Source organism: Ylistrum balloti, unplaced genomic scaffold (genome assembly GCF_031769215.1).
Source record: "Ylistrum balloti isolate Yb309-2 unplaced genomic scaffold, AGI_CSIRO_Ybal_v1 Utg369962, whole genome shotgun sequence".
Classification (NCBI taxonomy): Eukaryota; Metazoa; Mollusca; class Bivalvia; order Pectinida; family Pectinidae; genus Ylistrum; species Ylistrum balloti.
Window position 1 is genome coordinate 139545 of NW_026782059.1, and position 25897 is coordinate 165441.

General features: G+C 36.9%; 1 protein-coding gene across 1 annotated transcript; it reads left to right on the forward strand.

The window, feature by feature from the left end:
• The first annotated feature begins 22940 nt into the window (after positions 1 to 22940).
• Positions 22941 to 24735, forward strand: LOC132547560 (uncharacterized). The gene is made up of 2 exons (XM_060211333.1): positions 22941 to 24454; positions 24702 to 24735. Exons 1-2 carry the CDS (start codon positions 22941 to 22943, stop codon positions 24733 to 24735), a joined length of 1548 nt encoding a protein of 515 aa, XP_060067316.1.
• Positions 24736 to 25897: the final 1162 nt, after the last annotated feature.

Here is a 25897-nt window from a genome sequence, read left to right on the forward strand (position 1 = left end):
CAAACAGTGTGGACGCAAGTTGGGATACATCATCCATGGGCTCTGCCTGAACTGCCGTCTGTATGGTGAGGTTAGCGTCGGCATTGAGAACTTTCTTCTTGTGGGGGGTGGGGTTGACCCATCGAACGAAGAATGGCGTATTTCACAGGATATGAGCCATCTTCAAAGCGTTTTTCACACATAGCCGAGTACTTTGTTGGACCGTCCCATTTGTCTTTTCTTTCGAACAAAATTTGTCCACATCTTACACAGATCGGCATTAGTAGGTAATAAATGAAGGGCAAACCCATCGCCGTACTTCGTTACCTACTATTCGCCTCCTATTTTCGTTCATTGCGAAATCTAGTAATCTCTAGACGTTGTCCTTCATTATCTGTTGTCACTTTTTCGTAACTATATAAACCCAATTAAACACCATATACACTGTCAAACATGGAATATAATCGCTCGGTTCCGTCAGTTGTATGTAAACAAATATGGCTGACTAACGTACCCGCGGTAATCGTGTTCACCTTGTGACGTCACAGATCTGCGTGTACTCAAAACGGGGTCAATGCTCATTCCGTACAGGTGTGTTTTTCAAACAACGTTAAATATCTCGATGAATATTTATTTTTCAGAGTTCGTTCTTGCTGTAGCTGTTTTACAATTTTAAAGGGATTTTAAATATATAAAAATACAATAGCAGTACACTATCTCTTTAATGTTCGTGGAAATCATGGGCGTCCTATAAGTTCAAAAACTTGTAATTAATCGATTACGAGAAGTTGGTGTAAGAGCACGTCGCCCCTACGTAGGTCCACACCTTACCCCTGCTCGACGTCAGCGTCGTATGGCCTGGGTCGCTGCACATGCTCCACGACGGTTTTCACTGAGGCAGTGGAGACAAGTTTTCTTCACGGACGAGTCTCGATTCTGTCTTTATCGATCTGACGGCCGTCAACGTGTCTACCGACGTCGTGGCGAACGTTTTACGGACGCTTGCCTTGTAGAGAGGGATAGGTTTGGGGGCGTTTCAGTAATGGTGTGGGGAGGAATCTCACACGGGTTAAAATCACAATAGGTTGTTATTGATGGCAATTCAACAGCAGCTAAGTATAGAGATGAGATCCTTCGACCCCATGTTATCCCTTTCTTACAGCAGCATAATCTAACCCTCCAGCAGGATAATGCTAGGCCCCACGTAGCAAGGATTTGCCAAGTCTTACTGGCCAACAACAGCATTCAACCACTAGATTGGCCGCCATATAACCCTGATTTGTCCCCGATCGAGCATCTTTGGGACCAGTTGGATAGACAGGTTCGAAAGCGTCAGCCACCCCCTGCTACTCGAGAGCAGTTTACCAGAGCTCTGATTGAAGAGTGGGACAACATCCCCATAAGACGGATTAACGCTCTCATGAACTCTATGACCAGAAGAATAAGGGCCGTGACCACAGCAAACGGCGGACACGCAAGATATTGATGATATCGATTTCAAAATCCTATGGGTCCATTCAATTTAATCATTAGTACCCCTAAACCAATTTTCAGATGCAAAATACAGACATCTGTAAGTATACAAAATTTCGTTTTAAATGAAGCCCGATATCGTACTTAATTTCTGGTTTAAAGTTCACCCTGCGTTTCTTTATCCTTTTAGTATATTTATGCATTGATTTGTCCTCTGCCTGTAAACACTATTCGTCCCACTTGGACCAGTTCTCAGTACTAAATTCTCTGGTTTAATGTGATATCCTTCACAGGTTGCGTGGTTTCTTTTAAACAAATATTCCTATTCCTAACGGATTTGTATTCAGGTTTAAACCTGATGGCGTCGTTAGAGGTTCTGGGATGAAGTATCGGACTGCTTTCTTGTTTTCTGAAGCGTTGGTTTTTTCATTCCTCTCAGTGAAGAAGCCATCAAAGACAAATTTCTAGAAATTGTCTGATCCTTTTTAACTTTCGCATTTCATAGGATATTATTAGTTCACTTTAAGACATACTGTCTGTCCTTCTTGAAGATTATGCTGCTATATATAAGCCGTAAATGGCGTAACGTTTGTTTGAATTTATGTTCATGTTGTTTCCAGGTGTAGAGGCCAAGAATCGGCTGTCAATTATATTATACCTCAGGATAATTGTTTGAGATTCCTGACAACAGGATTGTAATTATTCTATAGTTTAAAGACATATTATATAGTTATGTTCTTTCCTTTGGCCTGCCATCGGTTTTGTACATTTTCAAAAAGATTTCAATATGGCTTGTTTAATTGTGGAGGTCTTATAGCGTATTTGGCATATAGATAAGGTTGAATGTTTACATGACCTATATAAGTTATAATAAGTTTTGTCAAAAATAAGTGCTGTAAAGTGTTGATCAGGTGTCCCTCGTCATGGACAAGATTCGTTATTGTCAGATTAAGGTGTTACAAACAAATGACAAGTGACATTGAATTGGATTAAGTTTTGCATACACAAAGTTCATACACCTTTCCTGAACTATATTAGTGTATATGGCTTTTGTAATGTTCAGACCTAATTACATTTATTTATTGCTCGTCATATACTAAATCAAGCGAATATGTAAATATGACCCTCATGTGACTTCATGAGCTTATGTTACAACGAAATAAACACGGACAGCTTTCCGCCGAGCTGTATGATAAACGTTAGTATTTCAATTCACCTTTTTTTTTACTATACCTGGATTAAGATTTTCGTGCAAAAAGTCGTCAACTTACAAACAAACTGATAACACAGTATTCCAGAAGATGTAGAAAAACTGCTGATGACAACTCTTCCGGAACTTATCATTCTCGCACTCTTTCAAGAGTCTCCTTTCTTTCTTTCTTTCTTTTGTTCATTTGTTAAATCAATTCGAGTTTGTATCATGATTATGTCCACATGTTTGTGTTTTCTTGTTGTTGTTATGAATACCAAATAACTCTGAATTCCGACATGTTATTTTCAACGACGGATGAACATGTAGGGTAATTACTGCATATTCCTAGACTTTTTCTGGAATAACTAAACTCGAGTCGATAGGATCTTTACATGAATATATGTTTGTGCTCTATCTGGCCCAAGCAGATTATTTTTGTTAGTTTTAATTCGACAAAAACATAAAAAGAAAAAAAAAAAAACGAATTTCTATATATAATGTAACGACAATATTTGAAAATCATGGTATTTGCTGAAACCTAGGTCTGCTGCACAGGCATTCCCCTTCTGTAATCTGATATCGCTTAAGACCAATTTCGTTTAAGCATACCCTGTCTCAATCGTCCGTCTTTAAACAAGTGTTGTTATTTTCTTTTCATAGGTACTAGATGGGTGATTAACATATTTTATAGGTAGGTCACTATTGGTCCCTATTTGTGTTCTTTTGATTCAGATTCATGGACTGGTTAAAAATATGGCTGCCAGACGGCTATGTTACATTTTGACAACGAAAGACTGTCACCATCGTTTCTATAAATTCATATGTATGTTCCACTTGGCCCATAGCCGAGCCCTTTTGATTTTAGGAGTGATATAAAAAGAACAAAAAAAAAAAAAGGCCGCCGAACATCTTCGATTTGGCACTTAAAGAACAGTATTTTTTTTCTGAGACTTCTCAAATCCAATATATCGAAGATCAAATTAACAAGTTTTTTAACAAGTTAGGTCTTGGCATCCCTGATGGGCAAAACAGCTAAAACTCACGTACATCGGGTGTTTATATTGTACAGTGTATGACTTCTATCGAATCATTATGCATAGACTTTCGTGTGCTCTTTGTTTTAAATTTACAACGACCATGATATGTCATATCATTATCAGTTATAAATATATATTACCGGTATTTGTCGGCACCTGGTTGTAACGAAAGGCCTGCTGTTCGCTGTACCACAAGTAACCTATTTTGGGAACAGAGAAACCTAATAATGGACACTCAAGAAAAGTATACGATTGTTTATGTAGGATTGCTTAATAACTACGGTTTTTTGTCCGCCGTTATGCGTCTTTCATCTTTCTCAAGACTTAACGAATCTTTAATGCATTGAATTTCAAGTCCTGGAAGTTTGCTGGAGAAAGGCTGGAAGGATTCTGTGAAGCACCTTATAAAATTGTTCGGTTCAAAATCCGAGTTATGTTAAAATGTCATCTTCAAAACATTCAAATTTGTCCTGTTCCACTAATGCAATTAAGCTACACTTGGTTGGGATGTTAAAGGATATGGTTTGATTTTGTATTGCTTTGTATTTTAAAAAATAAGCATTGAATGACGGCTGGTTGTTAACGCGAGGTGAGTGAATAATTATTTTGGCTTGGCCGGCAGTACGATGTGGATCTAATTCTGAAATCGTGTAACCTGATTGCAAAGTCAAAGAGAGCTACCATATTGACAACTGAGTTTTCGAATTTTTAAATCAGATCATATACAACAATTAAATATTGATGAAGTGTTTTAATTTCATAAGGCTTGATTCAAGTGGGATTGATCTGAAACTTGCCACGGATGATCCTTAAATAATGCTAAAAGTGTTCTTATATCTTTGGGGCAGATCTTAAATCCAAGATGGCTGCCAAAACCGCCTTCTTGACAGGTATACACGATCGATGTGGAAACTGGTGGGAATGTGAGGGAAATAATGCAAAGTGTTCTTTTTCTGCAAGCTCAGAAATGGTTTTCCATAACAACACATTTTCATGAAGATTTCATGAAGATTTTAACAATTGATTCTACCGTACCTCAGTCTGCTGAGATGTTTATAATACATGCACATCTTCTCGTTTCAGCCCTGTCCATCAGGCCCCTAGATTACATTTTGTCATTTGCCATGAAACATTTTTGTGTAATTCTATTGAAATCACTGTTACGGTTTTCAATACAGAAGACAGGAAAAAGAAAATAATATTAACGGATGATGCACTAAAACGCACGAAGGTGGACTAGATAAGATCAATAAGGTGACCTAACAGAAGCTCTAGATAATTATGCTTATATTCTAATTTTTAATATTTCAGCATTTGTTGTAAACATATTCACAAATTATGTGTTTTATTCCTCTTCAATTTATATAATTCCAGATCCGACAAAATAGCACATCCTATCAAAGAGGAATCGCCAGGAAGAAGAAAGTGGTTAGTGTTGCTGTGTGGATATTTCGTCATGTTTCTTTGTCCTGGATTTGCCTACAGTATGTCTATCCTCAACAGTGAACTCCTCAGATCGTTTGAGAAAACCAAGGCGGAAACAGCTCTTGTTCAATCTTTTACGATTGGGACATTAAATGTGGCAGGTAAATAATTTTCTATTTCGAGTTGAGTTGAACTTATATAGACTACAAATATGTTCACAAATACGTTATTATCTATACATAAATAAACAACATAGTTTAGGACAATTATCACATTGATCGCCCAGTATATAAAGCTGTATAGTTGTTTATTGTTGTAGATTGCAATCAAGGTCATATTGTACATTATATCTATATCAATGTAGGAGCAGTTTTAGGGAGGTTTGTGGCCAGATATGGTGCTAGAATTGTTGGGATAACTGGAAGCACGATGGCAACACTCGGAATGGTTCTCTCTTTCTTTGCAACAAGTATTCCCTATCTTATAGCAACGCTTGGACTTACCACAGGTAACATAAACACTTACTAAAGTGATCGATACTATGACATTCTAGTTTAGATGCAAATTATACGTCGAAACATCATGATTGAAGATTAGAAGCCACATATATTGCAGTTTTACTATAGCTAAAACATTTAAACCAGCTTATATCAATCACTTTTGTTAGCCCGTATTAAAGTGAGAGTGGGGTCTCACTGTGGGAGGAAATCCCTCTTTCGGTGTCTCGAGTTTCAATCAATAATATGATTATATATTTTGTGTTAATTCCGTTTCATATTAGCAGATCAAGAAGTGAAATCGATGCTTATATTCTAGATACGGCTTGACTAATACTTTTACCTTCAGGTCCGCAAAAGCACAAACGCAGCCTCTGATATTGCACGTACTAACAAAGTGCACCTACTTTAAAAATGAACGAGCCTTCCTAAATAACCATGCATCTCAATAGGACTTAAAGAAATATGAAGCAGTACGTTCTGGGTCCCAGTGCATGCCGTATGAAGCGACAAATTGATCGCTCTCTTTTAGGACCAGAGTGATTTATTTGTTGTTTTCTATAATGTGATCACTTAGAACACCTAACGACTATACTCTAGTGAATGTGGTTTTTCTTTTTGATTTCATCGCAACAGTGATTATTATATGAAGATGTTTCACGGAGAATGCATAATTGTAAAAATACTTATTGTATACTATAGACTTAATCGAATGGCAAAATGGAGTATAGTCAAATAATTAAACGGTATTCGTTGACTGTCTCACCCTGCTATATGAGTTGTTAGTGATGCAAGGCACATTGAAATGAAGAAAAAAAATCAAGAAAATACCACCATAATCAACACAATAATAACAACAATCCGAATGCCTTAAAAGTAGTATGAACAAAAGAAAGATTTTCAAGGAGACTCCTGAAAAAAGTACAAGGTGTTCTGGAAGAGTAAGCGTCTTCTGCTTCATCGACGATACTCGCAAGATACACTTTGGTCAGTCCAAGTAAGTAATATCACTTTCTCAAATGAGATTAATGTACACAACAAAGGAATCAAAAGGCACACTAACGAGCATCAAACATGTCAGCTTTATATCGCACAAAGAAATAGAATAATTGTCTATGAGATCACAATGGCGACCATAAATTTTATCAATCTGCATATTTTGAAACAATATATTACGAATTTATCAATGAAAAATATTTCATTTCTTAATGCAGTATGAAGCTGTTATTTTGCGAGTTGGTTCCGTTGTTGTATACCTTGTTCTCATCTGAGAACGTGACCAGACCTACTTGGGATGACCAAGATTTACATGGCGGATGTCGTCCATTAAAACAAAAGAAGCTTGCTCTTTCGGAATACTGTGTGAATATTTTCTTCTAATTTTCCCTAGTTTTGTTGAGCTGGAATCTGGATTATTAATATGGACTGAACAGTCGACAATAAAACTAATTTAATTCATTCTACTGTATCTTTTTCTAAATTATGAAAAGGTAATATTCACTTGTGCGTCTTTTCATGAGTAGCATTTCGGGTGTTCCTGATTAGAGTTTAATAGTGTTATTTTATCATTTCTCCGTTGGATGAGGATTTGTTGTTTAACACAAAGTAACAATGTTTCAGCTTTGATTGTGAAATATGTTTTTTAATGATGAACAGGACTTGGATTCTCAGCAGCGTTTATTTCGGTAGTCACCAGCGTCAGTGAATACTTTGAAGGAAATGCCAGGCTAATGGCGTTGTCATTCGTCTCGTTTGGATCAGGGTGTGGTGCTATAATAGTTCCATACATTCTACGATACCTTATTTTAGAGTTTGGTTGGAGGGGTTGCCTGCTTATCATAGGTGGTCTTATGGCAAATGTCATTTGTTGTTTCGCTGTATGCAAACCGCAGTCAGTTGGAATCTCAAAAATAACTGCGATTAAAGCCGGAAATTTAGAGTCTGAACAGGCATCAAAAGAGGACGGTTTTATGAACTCTCTACATACATTGTTCATTAACAAAATTTATTTGATATACGTAATTGCAATGTGCTGTTCAGTGTCAACAATAACTTCCTCTTTGATTTTTCTTATTGATTTTTTGATAACAAAAGAATTCGACATTGAAACGGCAATGTTATTTTATTTCTTTTTACAACTGGGAAGTGCATTGTCTAGATTGTTACCCGGATTGTGTAAGAAGTACATTCCTCACACCAGCGTTCTCCTAATTCCTGCGTTTTTTACATTAATCGGATCGACAGCGACTGCATTCGTTCCTCACGCAGAAACATTTAGCCAGTTTAGTGTCATCCTGTTCTGTTATGGAATAACATATGGTGTGGGTATCGCCACAAAATCTGTAACAACTATTAAACTGGTTCGACTGCAGGACTTTTCTGCTGGGATGGGAATGCTGATGACTCTCATGGGTATCAGCACTTGTATTGCTGGACCTATCGCGGGTAAGTACTCCAAAAATTATTTTTATTATTGTGACAAAGAGAAAGTTACTAAAACACATTTATTTCATAACCCTTTCCTCGTTGGTTGTCGGAGTATAAAAGTCAAGGGAAAGACATGAGGTATTTACATTGTGTGCAATCAGAGGAAACAAAAAAGAGATCCAACTGACCTGCTTTGGTCACCTGGTTCTTTGATTTTGACTTTTTACAAATACATTTTCATCACTGATTTTCATACCTTCATCCCTGCAGCCAAATATAATGATTTTTGCACTTTTTACCAAGCAGAATTAGTCGTTTGAAAGTTTTAAACAAATTTCAATCCCGTCAGATTGACTATAGGTCAATGTCGCTACCTTCCACAATAATTATTGTGCATTATAAGAGAAACATTCAAGCCAAATATCATGAGTTTTGCATTATAGTTACTGAAAAGAAGTCGTTTCAACGGACAGTGGACGCCGCACCACTGGCCAGGTTAGCGAAATAGGCTATGTTCTCCAAATGTTACACTCACCATCATGCATATTGGGGAGGTTAATAGCCACTGAAAGGACGTCAGGCAATCTAATTCAAACCAATCTCATTCTTATTTGGCGCCATTTTTGCTTTAGTTTCTCTCGTTCCTTATTTTGAAGTCTTCCAAATATTCGTCCTATTTGAACCTTGTCGAAGCAGCGGGTATAGAGAATCAGTCAGATTTAGACTTATAGTAGAGTTTATGTGGTTGTCATGTACTGGATATGACATATCAATGTTTTAATGGGGTTAACGTCACATTGTCAGGACAAGTGTTAGGAGGGATACAAAGAGTGGAAAGTGAAGCACGGAATGATAAAGTAAACAGCATCCCAAGTGTAGGTTTGTTCAATCTTTCGAAAGAAGATACGGAAGAAGTCTACCACACAAAGTCAGAAGGTTGACCATTTTTGCCGCCTCCTTTGACTGTGCATGGAATACAACAGACCATATACTTTTGCTCTTCGACGTCATCTTAATTCTTGGCACTTACCACTTCGGACTTCTATGGTTTCAATAAGATATATATAATCCTCTAAAATTTCCAAATATTTAATGTTTCATATCTGCTTTCTTTATTGCAGTGTTATGAAATAACATCTAAGTTATCATTATCATATTATAAATGTCAGAAGAGATCTTGTAAGATGTTCATTCACAGAACCCTTTAAAATCAGTTATAAGGCTTCTTTTTAAAGTGAACATTTTTCTTATTATATATAAACTGTGAATGGTATTTTAGATTTATCTAATCTTTATGATAATAGTTACAAGCAGGTAATAATACAAACATCCTTTGTGTTTGACAGGGTTGTTAACTGATCAGACCGGATCCTACACAACGCCATTTTACTGTGTGTCCGGTGCTCTTGGCTTAGCAACCTGTCTGTTCATATTAGCTGCTGGACTAAAGAAAACATCTAAAACCAAACATTCCAACGACACGTCACATTCTGAAGTAGACAGCAATACTTTACCATCTGTGTTAGAATAGATTGCATTTCGTTATCTAACGAACTCTCCACGTAATAGGTGCAGCAAGTGACGTAGTATTGTAATAGCTCTAGGTGGTTATCCGGGAAAACTTCGCTTTAGAAACATGAATTTTGTGTGTCCCTATTTCCAGAACATTTTCAAATTCATCTTTATCATTCCATCCAGTAGTTCCTTCATCTTAACACCACTTATAAGTTCTGCTAAGAAACAGATACATATAAACCCATCCTTTTTACTGTATCATCAAGGAATTAAGTTTCAGTGGTATATTTTCCCACGAATTCCTCAAATGCATATACTTTGTTACTTAAATTCTTTTTGAAATTTGTGTTCTTAACATTATCAATATGTTTTAACCTTTCAGACATTGAAAACTTATTTATACTTATTGACGAACACGACAGCACTGGAGAGCAAGCGGCGGGCTTGTTATGTAATGTTAACTGATATGATCACCACTTCTTATAAGGCAATTCCGTCTCAAAAATGATATACCTTCAACAAATAAAATCTTATCTCACCCTTGCAAAAATGTACATTTGGGATATTGAACAATTTCTAGTAATCTTACTTACAAAATCTTACCATCCGACGAACCATCACTGAAAGCATTCCCTGTTAAACCCTCTTAAGCCCTGTTGGTAATAACACTGCCGCCTGAGCCCAGACTTGGAACTGAGGCGAGAGTTGGTTAGTTATATTTCTTGTCTAATCTCTTTCATTACCTTCCTTTGTTGGCATTTTCTCTCTCAATCTCTCTTCAGTTTTACTTAGAATATGATTTGTCGTGACGCCGCGAGGACTTGCAGGGATATTTCGTAATGACTTTGAACTAATTATTACAAAATTACCTTTATGACCTTGAAAACGCCGTTATGACGCCCTACTTTGATTCCAAGAATTTGCTTGGCTTGGCTTGTGGTCACATAAGTGGCCATTGCGGACGTGAAGCCACATAACAACCAGCCCCATATTGATCTTTCCAAGAAAAATCTGCAAGTCAAAAATATTTCAGTAATACAAAATTCAAATATTTTGTTAGTACAGTTTAAACAAAATCATAGATCATTCACATTTTTACCATTCTTGGCAAAATGCTTTCCTTATGCATTTCCTTATTCCTCTCTCTCTCTCTCTCTCTCTCTCTCTCTCTCTCTCTCTCTCTCTCTCTCTCTCTCTCTCTCTCTCTCTCTCTCTCTTATCTATATAGTTTTAGTGGTGATTAAGTAGTGCCTCGGAGCAACAAAAGTTTACCTGTATAGGGTATATATGTGACAGGTCCGGATCCATACTGGTTATCTCGCCCATGTAACAAACTCAACACTTAACAGTAACCTGAGATTATATTTTTTGTTGACGAAATTATTGAAAAATGAGAGTAATACAGAAGTAATGAAAATAAAATTTCCTCTCGGACGATATGGTATTCCTTGCTGTGACAAAGAGACGTCCAATTAACATTTATCTCACTAATCATTGTGTATGTGATAAACCTATAAATCCAGACACACACACACACACACACACACACTCTCTCTCTCTCTCTCTCTCTCTCTCTCTCTCTCTCTCTCTCTCTCTCTCTCTCTCTCTCTCTCTCTCTCTCTCTCTCTCAAGGACTTAGGCTATCATTAAACTCACTATGGCAAAAGTACTTATGATGGTATAACAGAAATCTGATTAAATAATCGATATTCAAATACCTTATCTTTTAATTGTCAAAATAGTGGAAAATAATTTCGTTGAAAATAAAAATGAAAAGAGTCCATCAGAATTTATATGCTGACTTCAGCAACTTTTGTCTTTCTTCATCCACCCCAAAATACAGCTTATGTTTTAAGATTCTGACCATGTATTCTCTATATATTTATATCAAGTTCGGGTACAATTTACGACAGGTTATTCAAATCAGGAACCTTCGGATCGACAACATAACTGTGAATGATGCATTGTGTTCATTTATTGATATTTTGGACATTGTAACACAATTATGATGTTGGGGATGGTGGTATATGTTGAAGCTCTGTGTTTTCTTTAGAATGTGTGTTTGTTGGGGTAGTTTTTAGTATCCGATTCATATGTTGATTCGCCCTCGATATCTAACCCTAATTAACGTATGACAATTTGACGGTAATATGGCTGCTATGTCAGGTGTGTGACGTTTTGACAGGTATATGACTCCTATGCTAGGTGCGTGACATTTTGACTGTAATATGGCTGCTATGTCAGGCGTGTGACGTTTTGGTAAATATATAAAAAAAAAACAGCTTATGGTCGTGCATTCTACCAATATTGATTGAAAATTCTGACTGTCAAAAAGGAAAATCAGTCTGTTGTTCCTGAATCTATGTTTACCTGACGTTAACGCTACGTCGACTGTTGCCTGACATAAAATAAATGCTGCATGCGGAAATTTCGTTTCAAACATCAACGGATATAACAGCAGTTTCATAAAATTCCATAAGTAACTTATTCATTACAATATTTAAAGTCGACTCTTTGAACTGTTATATATATTTTCAAACGTAATATTAAACTACAGATGTCGGATCGCACTACATTACACAAGAACGTAATATTGAAGTACATTTAGGGAGCATTTCTGTTGAATTGATGCACGTGCTGGCTTTCCGACACTGCCGAATTCAGTAATACTATATGTGGCTATTGAATTCCGACAAAGGCACCGCCGCCGGTTACAATATAAATAGGTTTATTTATCTATGTCAGACTTGACCTGATGCAATAAAATGCATATACGTCTTCCACATCGCCTTTCCGTACCGAACTAGCCTTCACGTGTAACTTAAGTTTTAAATAAAGAACTGACGACAAAATAACAATGCAAAGATTTTATTTCAAAATAGTGTAAAAAATGTGTCAGCACAGCAGACGATAAATGTATACAACAAATGATCGCTTTCACACAAAATCAACACTACCACACCACAATATCACACACTCTCAATACTCTTGACCATGTCAAGTTAAAAACATAACAAACAAAACAATACGGTATACAAAAACATACATCATACTGCAGAACAATAAAACATCCAAGCGACAAACTGACGGACAAATAGACAGACATTAATCAAGATAGAAGTATATCGTATATATAAAATAGATAAGGAAGTATTTTGTCAAATGACGAACGTTTTGACAGTCAAACGATAAAAATAACCACTATAAAACGTTCAAAAGCTCTTTCTTTTAAAATGGAGAGTACAACATCTAGACAGACGAATGGACAGACAAGCAATCAAATAAAAAATATACCGCACACTACAGAGAAATAAGAAAGAGCTTCGTCAAATGGCGAACGTGCCGACAGTCAAAAAGATAAAAGCTCCGTTCACTGTCAACAACCACTGTAAAACACCCACAAGCCTCTTCCTTTGCCATATAATGGGACAAATAAATAGGACTTTTTTTCTTAACAAACAGAAAAAAAAAAAACATAAAAAAAAAAAAAAAAAAAATCAGCTCTTCTGACATACGTGCATAGAGTTTTATCCTCACCAATATGAAATCGACCACACACACATTCACACAACCACCCACATTCCCTATCACTCGATAAGTATCAACACAGTCTTAACCTTTTACATGGAACTACGCCATTATCATCATCATCAAAATCCATCTTTCTTTTGGCGCCCCTATGTCTGTTATTTCTACTGAAGGTGTAGGCATGCTCATTGTTCATAAAAGTATCATACTCCTTGACCTCTGGCGATTTCTGACGAATGGAATTATCTTGGAGAACGTCCAGGTCTGCCTTAGGAGTGAAATGTTTGACCGGTTTGTTGTTGATGGTGTTTGATGTCACGTGGACGTGACCACACTGGTCAGTCATAATCTTTTCCGGAGTGACCTGTTTGTCACTGGTAGTTTTGTGGTCAGTCTTGAACCGATATGAGTTTGATTGCCTAGAGAACTCGTTTAATTCAAGAATGTAATCTTCCTGGAATGGAATAAATGCACAATTAAAATGGGAGATAAATGAAATCAATATCTTCGCGTTTGGTTTTCCTTTGGTTTTCTAAAACGAAAAATTTCTAAGAAATGAAAAAAAAATATACTCACCAAAAAATCGACACTGCAGTCCAAACCATCGTCGAAATCGATCTGTGTAAATGACTTTCTATCAGCTGTTTCACTGCAAAATTAAATACATGGTATGAATACCAAGAGAAACACAAACTTGTATTTTTATGACTTTGTACAAAATAGAAAACTCCCTGTGTTGTACAAACTCATTTAAATTAAAAGAAAGAGATACAACTACCATATCATTAATACAAGTATGTTCGATGTTATCTCTCATACCATCTCTGACTCTTACCAAACAGGTCTGGTGTCTGGACCAAGGTCAGTTCCGCGTCTAATATCAGACCGGACGCTACTTTGGACACCAGAGCTCGACTTTGAAGAATATAAGAAAAGATGAGGAAGGAAACATATAAAAAAAAAAAAAAAAAAAACAGGGCACTTCACACAAAAGCAACAGGAAGAATAGGAGGTGTCTAACTTAGAATGCTGAAATTGGAAACTAACTTCGAAAGACACAAAAAGCGCAAATGGACATATAAAAGATTTTATCATGTGACACAAAAGTGAAATACAAGAATATGTAGAAATCTAAATACCTTAACGGTACTGTTGTACGTATCACTGGAGTTGTGTCCGTTGGTTGTCACGGTAACCATAGAAGCATCAGTATTACAGGAAGGTTTTGTTTTCTTTGTTGGCATAGAAACTTCAGGGGAAAACCGATTCTTCTACAAAATAAACAATAGGAACATATTATTTATCCATTAAATCAATTATATATTTCTCTCTAATGTCATTAAATGAAATTGCAAAAAAAAAAAAAAAAAAAACTGTAAGTGTAATTGTCACGTGTTCAATAACTCAAAAATATGCCGCTAATTACTGCTTAAAATATGAACAAAAAAATCTCAGAGAGTCGGAAGACCATGGAGTAATGGACATCATTTTCCGAGGTGAAACAATTCAAAGAAAACATTTTTAAAAAATGGCCTGAATCTGTCTGCTCTTTCCTGACTTCGAACAATGTTTCATGAGAAATGAAAAGGAAAAATATCTACATGAATTTACCTCCAAGAACCCAGAATGCTGAGTTGTAGCAGCTTTTGGTAGCGATTTCCCTGAACACGTCTGTACCTTCGAATCCTGGAAGTTAATTAATCAATTAACGAATAATTGTGATTCTAATGATAATTTGCAAGTCAGTCCGTCTTTATTTAGAAAATCGAGACAAGTATATTTCTTATACATGTATCAAATTATCATTGATTAAATTTCAGAATATTATAATAAAATAATTTGACTGTATCGACAATTGCAGCTTTGCAAATATATAAATTACAGCTTCAAGTTTTGCAATTTACCTCTTTCGTTGTTGTTGTCTCGTCCAGTTTTGCTTTTAAACAATTCATTTTGTCGTCTAAGACTTTTGTAGGTCTCGGATTTAGCGATGACCGCTGGCTATCTCTGGTAATCACCTTCCGCTGGCAGTTGTCATTTTTCTAATGATAAAAAGATAAATAATACAGAAATAAATGATAAACTCCCTTTAGGTTAAGTTTAAAGTGATATGGTCTGATGCAAGTAGATCTAGGTTCCATTTCCAAAAATGTTTTACCAAACTCCAAACAAGAAGACTACATGTCTAACAATTTTCTGTAAAAATTGTAGAAGGGTTAGATACCAGCAAGGCCATCTGAATAGTTACATTAAAAACAACAACAAACAAAACACATATAATCAAGACCAAATATAGGAGAACCGCGAAGCACCCAACATTGTAACATCATCGGTAAGAAACACTAGAATCATTTCGCCAAGTAAAACTGAACAGTACAGATATTCTCTTTTGTTCGCACTGCCTTTGCCTGGAACTTACTAACTCAAACAACATGGGAGTGTCTTTTAAAATAGAGCGCTCTCCCCCTCATCATCACATAGAGTCCAGCTAGGATTCTTAGGTGTATAAATGCAAATACTCACCGAAGAGTTAGGTAGTCTGGTCAAGCGGAGCTGACCACGCTCTATTGGTTGATAATCAGCTGGGCAGTTTGGTCGCCACTGTCTTTTCTTGGTACGTAACTGGTCAATCTGATGATTTTGAATCTAAACAAAATTAATTAAAATCACAGATAAGCATTTGTTGTAGACCATATAGCAAATATATGTTAATTTGACGGTTAAGGAAAAATATATCGATAACACACAATTGACGGTCAAAAATATCCCTTGTCTTCTGCTAACACTATACATCTAGTGCTAACAAATACCTGAAAAGTTTAAGAACTGACAGTAATAAGGATACGACATACACAAAATAATGAAACAATTTGTTCATATCTATAAATTACATGTACATCACATAATATTACTGCGACCTACAATGTATATAAGAAATGTAAGCAGTTTAAGATAATCAAATTTGATCTTAAATTTTAAATCCAGTAATTTCAGTCTCATACAAAATAATTTATATTTCTCAATAATTGTAGTTTTGTGAATTAATTAACAGCTCCAAATCAAGTAAAGCAATAATTCACATACGTACCTGTCTGGCTGTTCCTGTCCTGTCCAATTCTGTCTTTGGGTCTGACCATTGGCTCTGATTATAAATGACCACCCGTCGGTGACTATCATGATTCTAATAAAAAATGGAAAAGAAGAGAAGATTATGTAAAATGTAACATGAATCACATATCCCATTTAGATCCATTTTGACTTAACACGGAACTTAAATGAGAGTTTTCCGTTTTATACACTTACCGAAGTGTCAGTCAGACTGGTCAAGCGAATCTGAATACACTCCAATGGTTGGTGGTCATTTGACCGGTTTGGTTGCCATTGTCTTTTCTTGGTACGTATCTGGTCCATAATATGACCTTCAATCTAAACCAAAATCAATAATAACATCGCAAACCGTCATTTGTTGTAAACCACTGAAATAACACCTAACAAATCTGGTATATCGCTGTTAAAGAATATAAATGACACAGGATTAATGACTCTTATAGAAATTTTATTCCCCAAATGGTAGTCACAAATATGTTGAAAATTGACCAGGGTCAGGGATCGGTCGTTAATCAATTTTGATCAATTTAACGATCAGACCAGTTCTGAGGCTAATACCTGTACTTTTCCTAATTGGTGTAGTACATTTATGTCTTGAAAAGAATTGGAATTGAAATCTTGTACATGTTTAATAACTTATCGAAAAGTATTTAAAACAATGATCCTGCTAAAATAACCCCTCCCTCCAGTCGCCATTTTTTTCGGAGGAAACCAAGTAAATTTCTCACAAAAAGAAATTTCTTGGCAACATTTCAAAGGGAAAATGTTCAAAAAGTGTATAAACAGGTCACTCACCTTATAAGTTATATCTGTGACAAAAGTTGAGAAGTTGTTGAACGTAGAACTCGAGAAATAACACAAAAATGCGGGAGCGAAAACTAACGTGACCGAACCCAGTCGTGTTTCCCGTTGATATGAGAAGACACGTGATATCAACAGATGACGTCATAAGCAACGTGACGTATTTCCGGTTTTGTGACGTATATCCGGTAATTGATAGCCCTGGCGGAGAGTAGCATAAGTAAGGTCGACAACCGATCTAAAAGTATTTTTTTTCATTTTTTCTATATATATAGAAGCCCTGTTTTTCCACATCACGTTATGTTTCGTTGGGTTTTTTTTTTTTTTTTATCAAATCAGTGTTTTCTTGAGAAATCATCATCATCATTCTTCGATTATTTGTAAGATATTATATACAAACGATGTCTTTGCGAGCGCAGCGCCGAGATTTGTGTTTTTGTTTTTGTTTGTTTTTTTCTTTTTTTTTAATAATGATGTCTAACACAACCCAGTAATGTCATAGGAAGTCATCGAAAGCGGTGATATCATGCCATTTTGTAACATGACGACAACTATTATTTAGCGCTTATCGCTTCAGTTTTGTGATTCTCATGGGAACCTCGAAAAAATAACATAATGATTTTTTTAATATCAATGGTAGCAGTTCACAGTTTCTCGGTGTGGCCATGGGTGATTTTTTTGCTCATTAGATTTCCCCATTATAAAGATTTTAATTAAAAATGAAAAGAAAAAAATCCTTGCTAAAATTGGTCCTGTCATATTTAAGTGGACAATGTGGGGTTTCATTTTTTTCAGGATAATATTTTAGCTTTGTGTTGGAGATTACTATTTGGGCAGTCTCGAATCTGTGTCTACGCACCAAAAACAAGCTTTACAGGAAGTGAAATTTTCATAGTGTTTACATGTGGTCATGTTATGAAGAATTTTCGAGTTGGAATTTGCTGAAATGTAAGTACTTTGTTACCATGACAGTGTTGTTGATTGTAAGATAGGTGTTTAGAATTAAATTTCTTCTAGAAAGTTGTAGTGTTAGGTTGGAATTTGCAGTATTTTTGCATTTTTAGTAAATTTTCAGTAGGTAACCATGACAATCAAATGTCAGAAATCAGAGGAAATTGTTTTTACACAAATTTCATCTCTCTACTGTTAATGTAATTGTTGTGTAGTTTATAGATTTATATACATGTAATGATGTATTTTTCATAACCAATCTGCTATACCTGTATATCTCAAACATGACAAATAATTTCAGGAAAAATGCAAATTAACTGTTTCCTGCTATCAATGCATACGGAACGGTGTCGGGTGTAAAAAATGACCAGTGAAAATGAGCCCGGTCCCGTTAGTTTTAAGAATGCACCCGTCCTCTGTTCTCCCGCTATACATTTATAGAACATAAAAAACAAGATGGCGGATATGAAAATTAAGTGAGCGAGCTTAATCCGCCGTATGCACAGATATGAAATAAAACGAGACGAAAAGGCGAATACATTGTTACTCAAGGTTTGGGGACTCCTGATGTTATTAATTTTAAAAACCTTCTTTTCATAAAAAAGGAGAGTGCTGTTTTATTAAGACATTGGCAACAAATTAAACTAATTTTCATACTAACCATATGCTTCACTGGAGTTCATGTATGTTATTTCGTTGTACCTGTGATCCTACCTGTGTGTGACCTGTTACCTGACATTCTACCAGTGTGACCTGTTACCTGACATTCTTTCACTGTGACCTGTTATCTGACATTCTACTGGTGTGACCAGTTACCTGATATCCTACCAGTGTGACCTGTTATCTGACATTCTACTGGTGTGACCAGTTTCCTGACATTCTACCAGTGTGACCTGTTACCTGACATTGTACCAGTGTGACCTGTTTCCTGACATTGTACCAGTGTGACCTGTTACCTGACATTCTATCAGTGTGCCTTGTTACCTGACATTCTACCAGTGTGACCTGTTATCTGACATTGTACCAGTGTGACCTGTTACCTGACATTGTACCAGTGTGACCTGTTACCTGACATTCTATCAGTGTGCCTTGTTACCTGACATTGTACCAGTGTGACCTGTTATCTGACATTCTACCAGTGTGACCTGTTACCTGACATTTTACCTTTGTACCCTGTTACATTCTGCCAGTGTTACCATTGGCTCTGTCGGATACTATCATGATTGAAATAAAAAAAAATGGAAAAGAAGAGAAGATTAAGCAAGATGTTACCTGAATCACATATCCCATTTGGAGCCATTTTAATGGAAAACGGAACTTAAATGAGAGTTTTTTGTTTTCTACACTTACCGAAGCGTCAGGCAGATTGGTCAAGCGAATCTGAATGCATCCAAACGGTTGTTGGTCATCTTGCCGGTTTGGTTGCCATTGTCTTTTACTGGTACGTATCTAGTCCATGATATGACCTTGAATCTAAACCAAAATGAATACTAAAATCGCAAATCTGGTACACGGCTGCTTAAGAATATGAATGACACAGGATTTATGACCTTTATAGAGGATTCTATTCCCCTAACGATAGTCACAAAAATGTTGAGAATTGACCAGGGATAAATCATTAATCAATTTTAATCCATTTAATGACCAGACCAGTTCTGAGGCTGATACTTGTGCTTTTCCTAGATTGTGTACTATATTGATGTCTTGAAACGAATTGGAGTTTATATTTTGTACATCTTTAATTAGTTATCAATTAATATTTAAAAACCTCCCTCCAGTCGCCATTTTTTTCGGAGGAAACTAAGTCAGTTTCTCATAAAAGGAATTTTATGACAACATTTCAAAGGAATAATGTTCAAAAAGTGTATAAACAGCTCTCTTACCTGATAACTTAAATCTGTGACAAAAGTTGATAGGTTGTTGTACGTAAAACTCGAGAAATCACACAAAAATTCGGGAGCGAAAACTAACGTGACCGAACCCAGTCGTGTTTCCCGTTGATATGAAAAGACACGTGATATCAACATCTGACGTCATAAGCAATATGACGTGTTTCCGGTTTTATGACGTATTTCCGGTAATTGGCAGCCCTGGCGGAGATTAGCATAAGTAAGGTCGACAACCGGTGTAAACACATTTTTTTCCATTTCTTACCCATATACATAAATGGAAGCGCTCATGTCATTACCCACTACATATTTCGTAGTTTTCAATTTGTTTTTCAATGTTTATCAGACACTGGGAATTCATCATCATTATTAGATTCTTATATTATCTTTACAATATTATATAACAAACAATGCCTTTACGAATATAGCGCCGAGTTTGTTCTTTTTATAGAAATAAGAATGTTTAATTGGTTCTATTTATTTATTTTTATATAAGGAAATCAGTAATATGTAGATTAGTCTCTGCCTTAACTCGAGAGGGGGTCGATCACGACGATACACAATTTGAACTGCTTGATTCTTGGCTTCACTGAAGCAAGCGCAAGCGCGCGAGCGCGTGTCTGTTTATTTATTTTATGTTTTTCCAAATACACACACTTCATCATCATCATCATCATCATCATCATGGCCATCATCATCGTCATCACCCGTCCGTTAAAACACCGTAAAATCCCTTAAATAAATGAATACATCATTGTTCTCTATCCTCTTCGCCTTTAAAATTAACATTTTTTTAAAATATCAGATTCTGTAAGGTGTGACAAAACAAAACAAACAACAAAATCCAGTATACATTTCCATCACTTCAACAGCGATACCCTCCCACGTTACTTCTGGATTCCCCCTATAAAAATTTTCACTGGAAGGACATGATATGCATTTTTTTCCATTTTCAGTCGATTTAACAAGAAATTATTGCTTGTCATTTACCTCCAATTCTACACTTCCACATTTAAAAACGTCGCTGGTCCTGAACAGGGGTTACATTTTGAATTTTTTATCTACACAACGATATCTTAATGGTTTTTTTTCTGAAATACCGCTATGTAATCTATTGTAAAAAAAATCGTTCACCTGGAGCGAGAAATCAGCGCATGCGCGACGCGTCATGTCCTCAATAGCTGCATATGATGCCAATGTGTCAATATAATCATTCTCTCATTAACGTTAACCATAAACGTCGCTGGTCCTCTTCAAAGGCATGCATTTTGTAAATTTTATCTACAAAACGATATATTAATATTTTTTAGAAATACCGCTATGTAATCTATAGCACAAAAGTCGTTCGCTGTGAGCGAGAAATCCGCGTATGCGCGACGCGGTATGCCCTAAATTATTGCAAATGATACTAAGAGGTCAATATAATCATAATCCAAACTTGAATTCAATAAAACAAGAAATTTGAACAATAAAAAGATGTACTCTCCGGAGGAGTAAATATCAAACTTTGCAGGATAAAGTTTAGCGAGTGATTTCCAATAATTCAATATGGATAAGTACGCGTGCCACAGCTAATGGCTTAGGTAACAGTGACATTGACTTCTCAGTTTTGAATTCCCTTCCAAAAGATGCATATGTGACCAAACTATTGAAAATAACTAACATGTCTGAATCGAAGCTGCAATGGTACCGTTCAGATTTATACGACCGTGCAAGTAAGATACATGGCTGTCCTATTGGAAGGCTAGTGACAAGAAAGTCTACCACAAAAAGTACTGCTGAATGTAAGTACGCCCGCGATTGCTATCAACTCGAACAGTTCATAGCTGGGGACACAGATGTTTGTTTAAGTGATGCAGTTTCCCTTAAATCACGGAATCCTCCCGATTCCCAACAAGTTAAGTCGCACACGCTCCTTCGCTCGATATCGAGTCGATACTGCTGGAGATTGCTAAACTTGTGAAGAACGTTCATGAAATAAGAGACAGTATTAGACTGATAAAGGAAGATAACTCTAAACTTAAATCAGATGTTGCTGACATTAAACGAGAACTTAAAATGTCGTGTGATACAGTCGACAAAATCTTCGTCAATGAAATCTCGAATGGTTCCCCACCAAAGAATTTCAATGACCGTATTCACCTACTTTCTTCGAAAATGGTGTCTATTGACAAATTTCGGTCCAACATTTTATCCCAAGTCAGTACACTTGAGGAGTCGGTTCGCTCCAGCCTCCAGAGCTCCGAGGAACTCTTTGTGAACTCTATGGCGGAGTCTCGCTTGAGAACGGATTCCATTATTCGCGATTTTGGACAGGAAATAGGCAAAGAACTATCTGGCCTGAAATCCATTGTTCACAAGACCTCTCAACTTACGTATCACCCTGATATGCATGGCCAATATTCCTCGTCGCCTCCTATCAAACTAGGCGTGAACTTATCTTCACATTCGCCTGATTCGTCCCCTTCTATATCGGCACCTCAACCACCTGCTTGTCCATCATCTTCGTCCTACTCCTATGCAAAGGTGTGTTCTGCTGATATTTTGTCTGTGCCACCAGTCCCCGCTGGTCCGTCTGATCAACTTGTCACTATTATTCCAAAACACTCTAAGGAAATTCAGTCCGATAAGCATACCGTTACTAGAAATCAACGTACTGCGCCGGATAATCATGCTCCCCAGCCTAAGCTTATTCTGTCTAAGGATTCATATTCACGGAGTGATGACAATGCTAGCGGTTTTGTTGCTGTTTCTAGGAGAAAGACCACACGTCTGTTTCTGAGTGGTATGTCCTCCGGTTGTACAGCCGATGATATCCGTTCTTATCTCGAGCAAAGGAACGTGGCTGCTACTTTCGTCCGTATCCTCAAAAGCAGGAACTCTGATTCCGTCTCTAGTCGTGTAAATATTCTTTCGTCCGATGTTGGTAAAATCAAGGTAGATCGTTTCTGGCCCAAAGGTATTCGCTGCAGGAAATGGTATTCGTATAACAAATATTATGGGAACGGTAATAACGTTGAACCTGTTGATGAACAGTAGCGATCTTTCGATATTTCTGCGAGTAGTTGTCCTTTTCATGGCTTCTCTACGTCTGATGACCTGGAATGTGACCGGTATCATGTCGTCAGCCTCCTACCTTCATGATGCCCTGCAGAAGCAAGATGTCGACATCTGTGGAATCTCCGAACACTGGTTATTTGACGAAAATGCTCACCTGCTTAACAGTATACATCCAAACTACTTGTATTTCGCAGTTTGTGACTTCTCGACGCACGCTCTATCTGATCATAAAACCAGAAAGGGTGGTGTTGCCTTTTTGTGGAAAAAGAACATCTCGAGTCGTGTGACTGTCGTTGACTCAGATGACGATCATATCGTTATCTTGAAGCTGGTCTCTAATTCTAGCGTTTGGCATCTTATACAAGTGTATATACCTAACACGAGATACGGTTCAGATATTTTTAACGACTACGTTGACAAGTTAGATTCTTTGTGTGCCTCGTTTTCCCTACAAGGCTCTGTCATCATCATGGGAGATTTTAACGCTCGCCTCAGTGGCCCTCGCATACCAAACTATCAAAATTATCGAGGTCTCCGTCTCCAACGATGTTTAGACCGATATCAGTTGAGTGCTCTGACTACTTCCTTCTTTTGCTCTGGACCGTTATATACCTATGTACACTCTGATGACGGCATTTCATCTCTTATTGATCATGTGATAATCGATTCATCAAAAACTGACCTCATATCAAACTGTTATATCGGCGACCAACCTTATTTGGACGTATCCAGTCACAGACCAATTTTCTGTGATATTCTTTTTCCCACCGCATCGGCCGTAAAATCTCCTCAGATTGAACGCAGTGTTTTCAAGTGGCCTTCAGATGGCACTTCTTCAGGTACTGAAGTCTATCACGATAACCTTCATCAGTTTATAACGCAGTCCAATCTCATCAGTTTTCGGTTAAACAATATTTCAGACATCGACAGTTATACAGACCTATTGACTAAAGGTATTCATGACACAGCCTTATCGTCTCTCCAAAAGAGGAAGTTTAATAAATTCTTGAAACCCTATTGGAAAGGAGAGCTGAAGGAGTTACATCGCGATATGTGGCGGTTGAGGTGCATTTGGGATGACGAAGGTCGTCCTCGTGATCCTAACTCCCAGTCCTTTTGTTTATACAAGGACGCGAAACGTAAGTTCCGGCGTAAACGCCGCCAGTTATCAGAGAACCATCTTATTACTCTGAATTCCGACATCGAAGAAGCGGCGGATATAAATCAAAAGTCGTTTTGGTCTTTGGTGAGATCTCGTGCTGGTGGTGGATCTCGTGGTTCAGCGGGAGCTGAAGTAATGTTTGGGAACCAGACTGTCAGAGACCCTGCTGCGTTAGCGTTGCACTGGGGCGAGTATTTCTCCGGTATTTACTCCCACTACACTGACCGCCTCTTTGACAATGACTTTAAGTCGTCTGTCGAATCCGAGTTGGCAGAATTCCTAAGCCATGATGCTCCAGCAACAAGCTCTTCCGAAATAACTTTTACAGTGGATGAAGTTAACCTTACCTGTAAAAGTCTTCCTCTTGGAAAAGCTCCTGGCATTGACTCTATTGTATACGAACACCTAAAGTATGCTTGCACTTCACTCTATGTATGTCTTTGTACATTATTTAATGCTTTCATAAGGTTTGAATATGTACCTGTGTCACTCAAACATGGTTTGATTTGCACGTTATATAAAGGTCATAATAAGCCAAAGAATGACCCAAATAGCTACAGAGCGATTTCTCTTCTACCCGTTATTCTAAAAGTGTATGAAAAACTACTCTTGAAAAGATTAGAGTCCATGAACCTTTTTCATATAAATTCATTACAGCATGGTTTTCAAAAACAAGCTAGCAGCTCTATGACTTCATATATCGTGCAAGAAACAATTGCGTACGCTTCTGAACATGATAGTAAATTGTTCACTTCTTTTTTAGACGCGTCTAAAGCCTTTGATTGTGTCTGGCTCGACGGTCTGTTTTTAAAACTATCACATTTGGGTTTTGACAGAAAAATTGTTAGTATGATTATGTCTTTACACAAGGATAGGTATAGTGTTGTTATGTATCAAAACTTTGTGTCTGAAGTGTTCGAGATAAGCCAGGGAACACGTCAGGGCAGTATTATCTCCCCTTGGCTCTACTCTGTTTATATCAACGATTTATTGAATGATCTTTGTAGTTCTGTATACTCGCTAGCTATATCTGATGTTAATGTCACGTGCCCTACGCAAGCAGATGATATTTGTCTTCTTTCACTTACCAAACACAATTTAGATATGCTTATAGATATTTGCTACAAGTATAGTTGTAAATGGAGATTTAAATATAATGCCTCCAAATCAGTAGTTATTGTCTTCAATGAAAGTAGCAATGTTCGCTCACAATCGTATCGTACTTGGTATCTAGGTGACAATGTTGTTAATGAAAGCACAAATGTTAAACACGTGGGTATTAATTTGAATAAATTTAAATCAGGTCGGCCTGATGTTGACGATGTTATCCACAAACTACGAGGTCAGTGTTTTGTTCTACTAAATTGTAATTTATTTGGTCCTAGTATCAATCCCTTGACTGGAGTCCATCTATATTTGTCTGTTGTACTCCCTAGAGGTATGTTTGGTTGTGAGCTCTGGAACTCTCTCTCCAACTCTGATTGGCATCGCCTAGAATCAGTCCATCATTTATGTGCAAAATTAATACAAAATTTCCCACTTCGTACTAGGTCTGGTGTAGCATTGGGAATGTTAGGTTTATCTTCTATACATCTTTACGTAGAGCAATGTCAGCTTCGTTTTTTCGGGGCTTTGTGTAATATCAAAACAACTTGTACTTCAAAGCAACTCTTTTTGTTGCGTTTACATCAAAAACATCTTGGGGTAAATAACGCTAAGAAAGGTTTCATCAACGAAGTTTGGGATGCTTTGCACAAATACAACTTCCGAGGCATCTTACTTGATTTTCTTAATTCTGGGAAATTTCCATCCAAACTTGGCTGGAAATATCTTGTAAAGAATGTCCTTCTGTG

Coding starts and splice junctions, on each gene's coding strand:
- LOC132547560 (XM_060211333.1), top strand. CDS start 22,941: ATGTCGTCAGCCTCCTACCTTCATGATGCCCTGCAGAAGCAAGATGTC. Junction 24,455..24,701: donor ATTGTATACGAACACCTAAA/GTATGCTTGCAC, acceptor AATTCATTACAG/CATGGTTTTCAAAAACAAGC.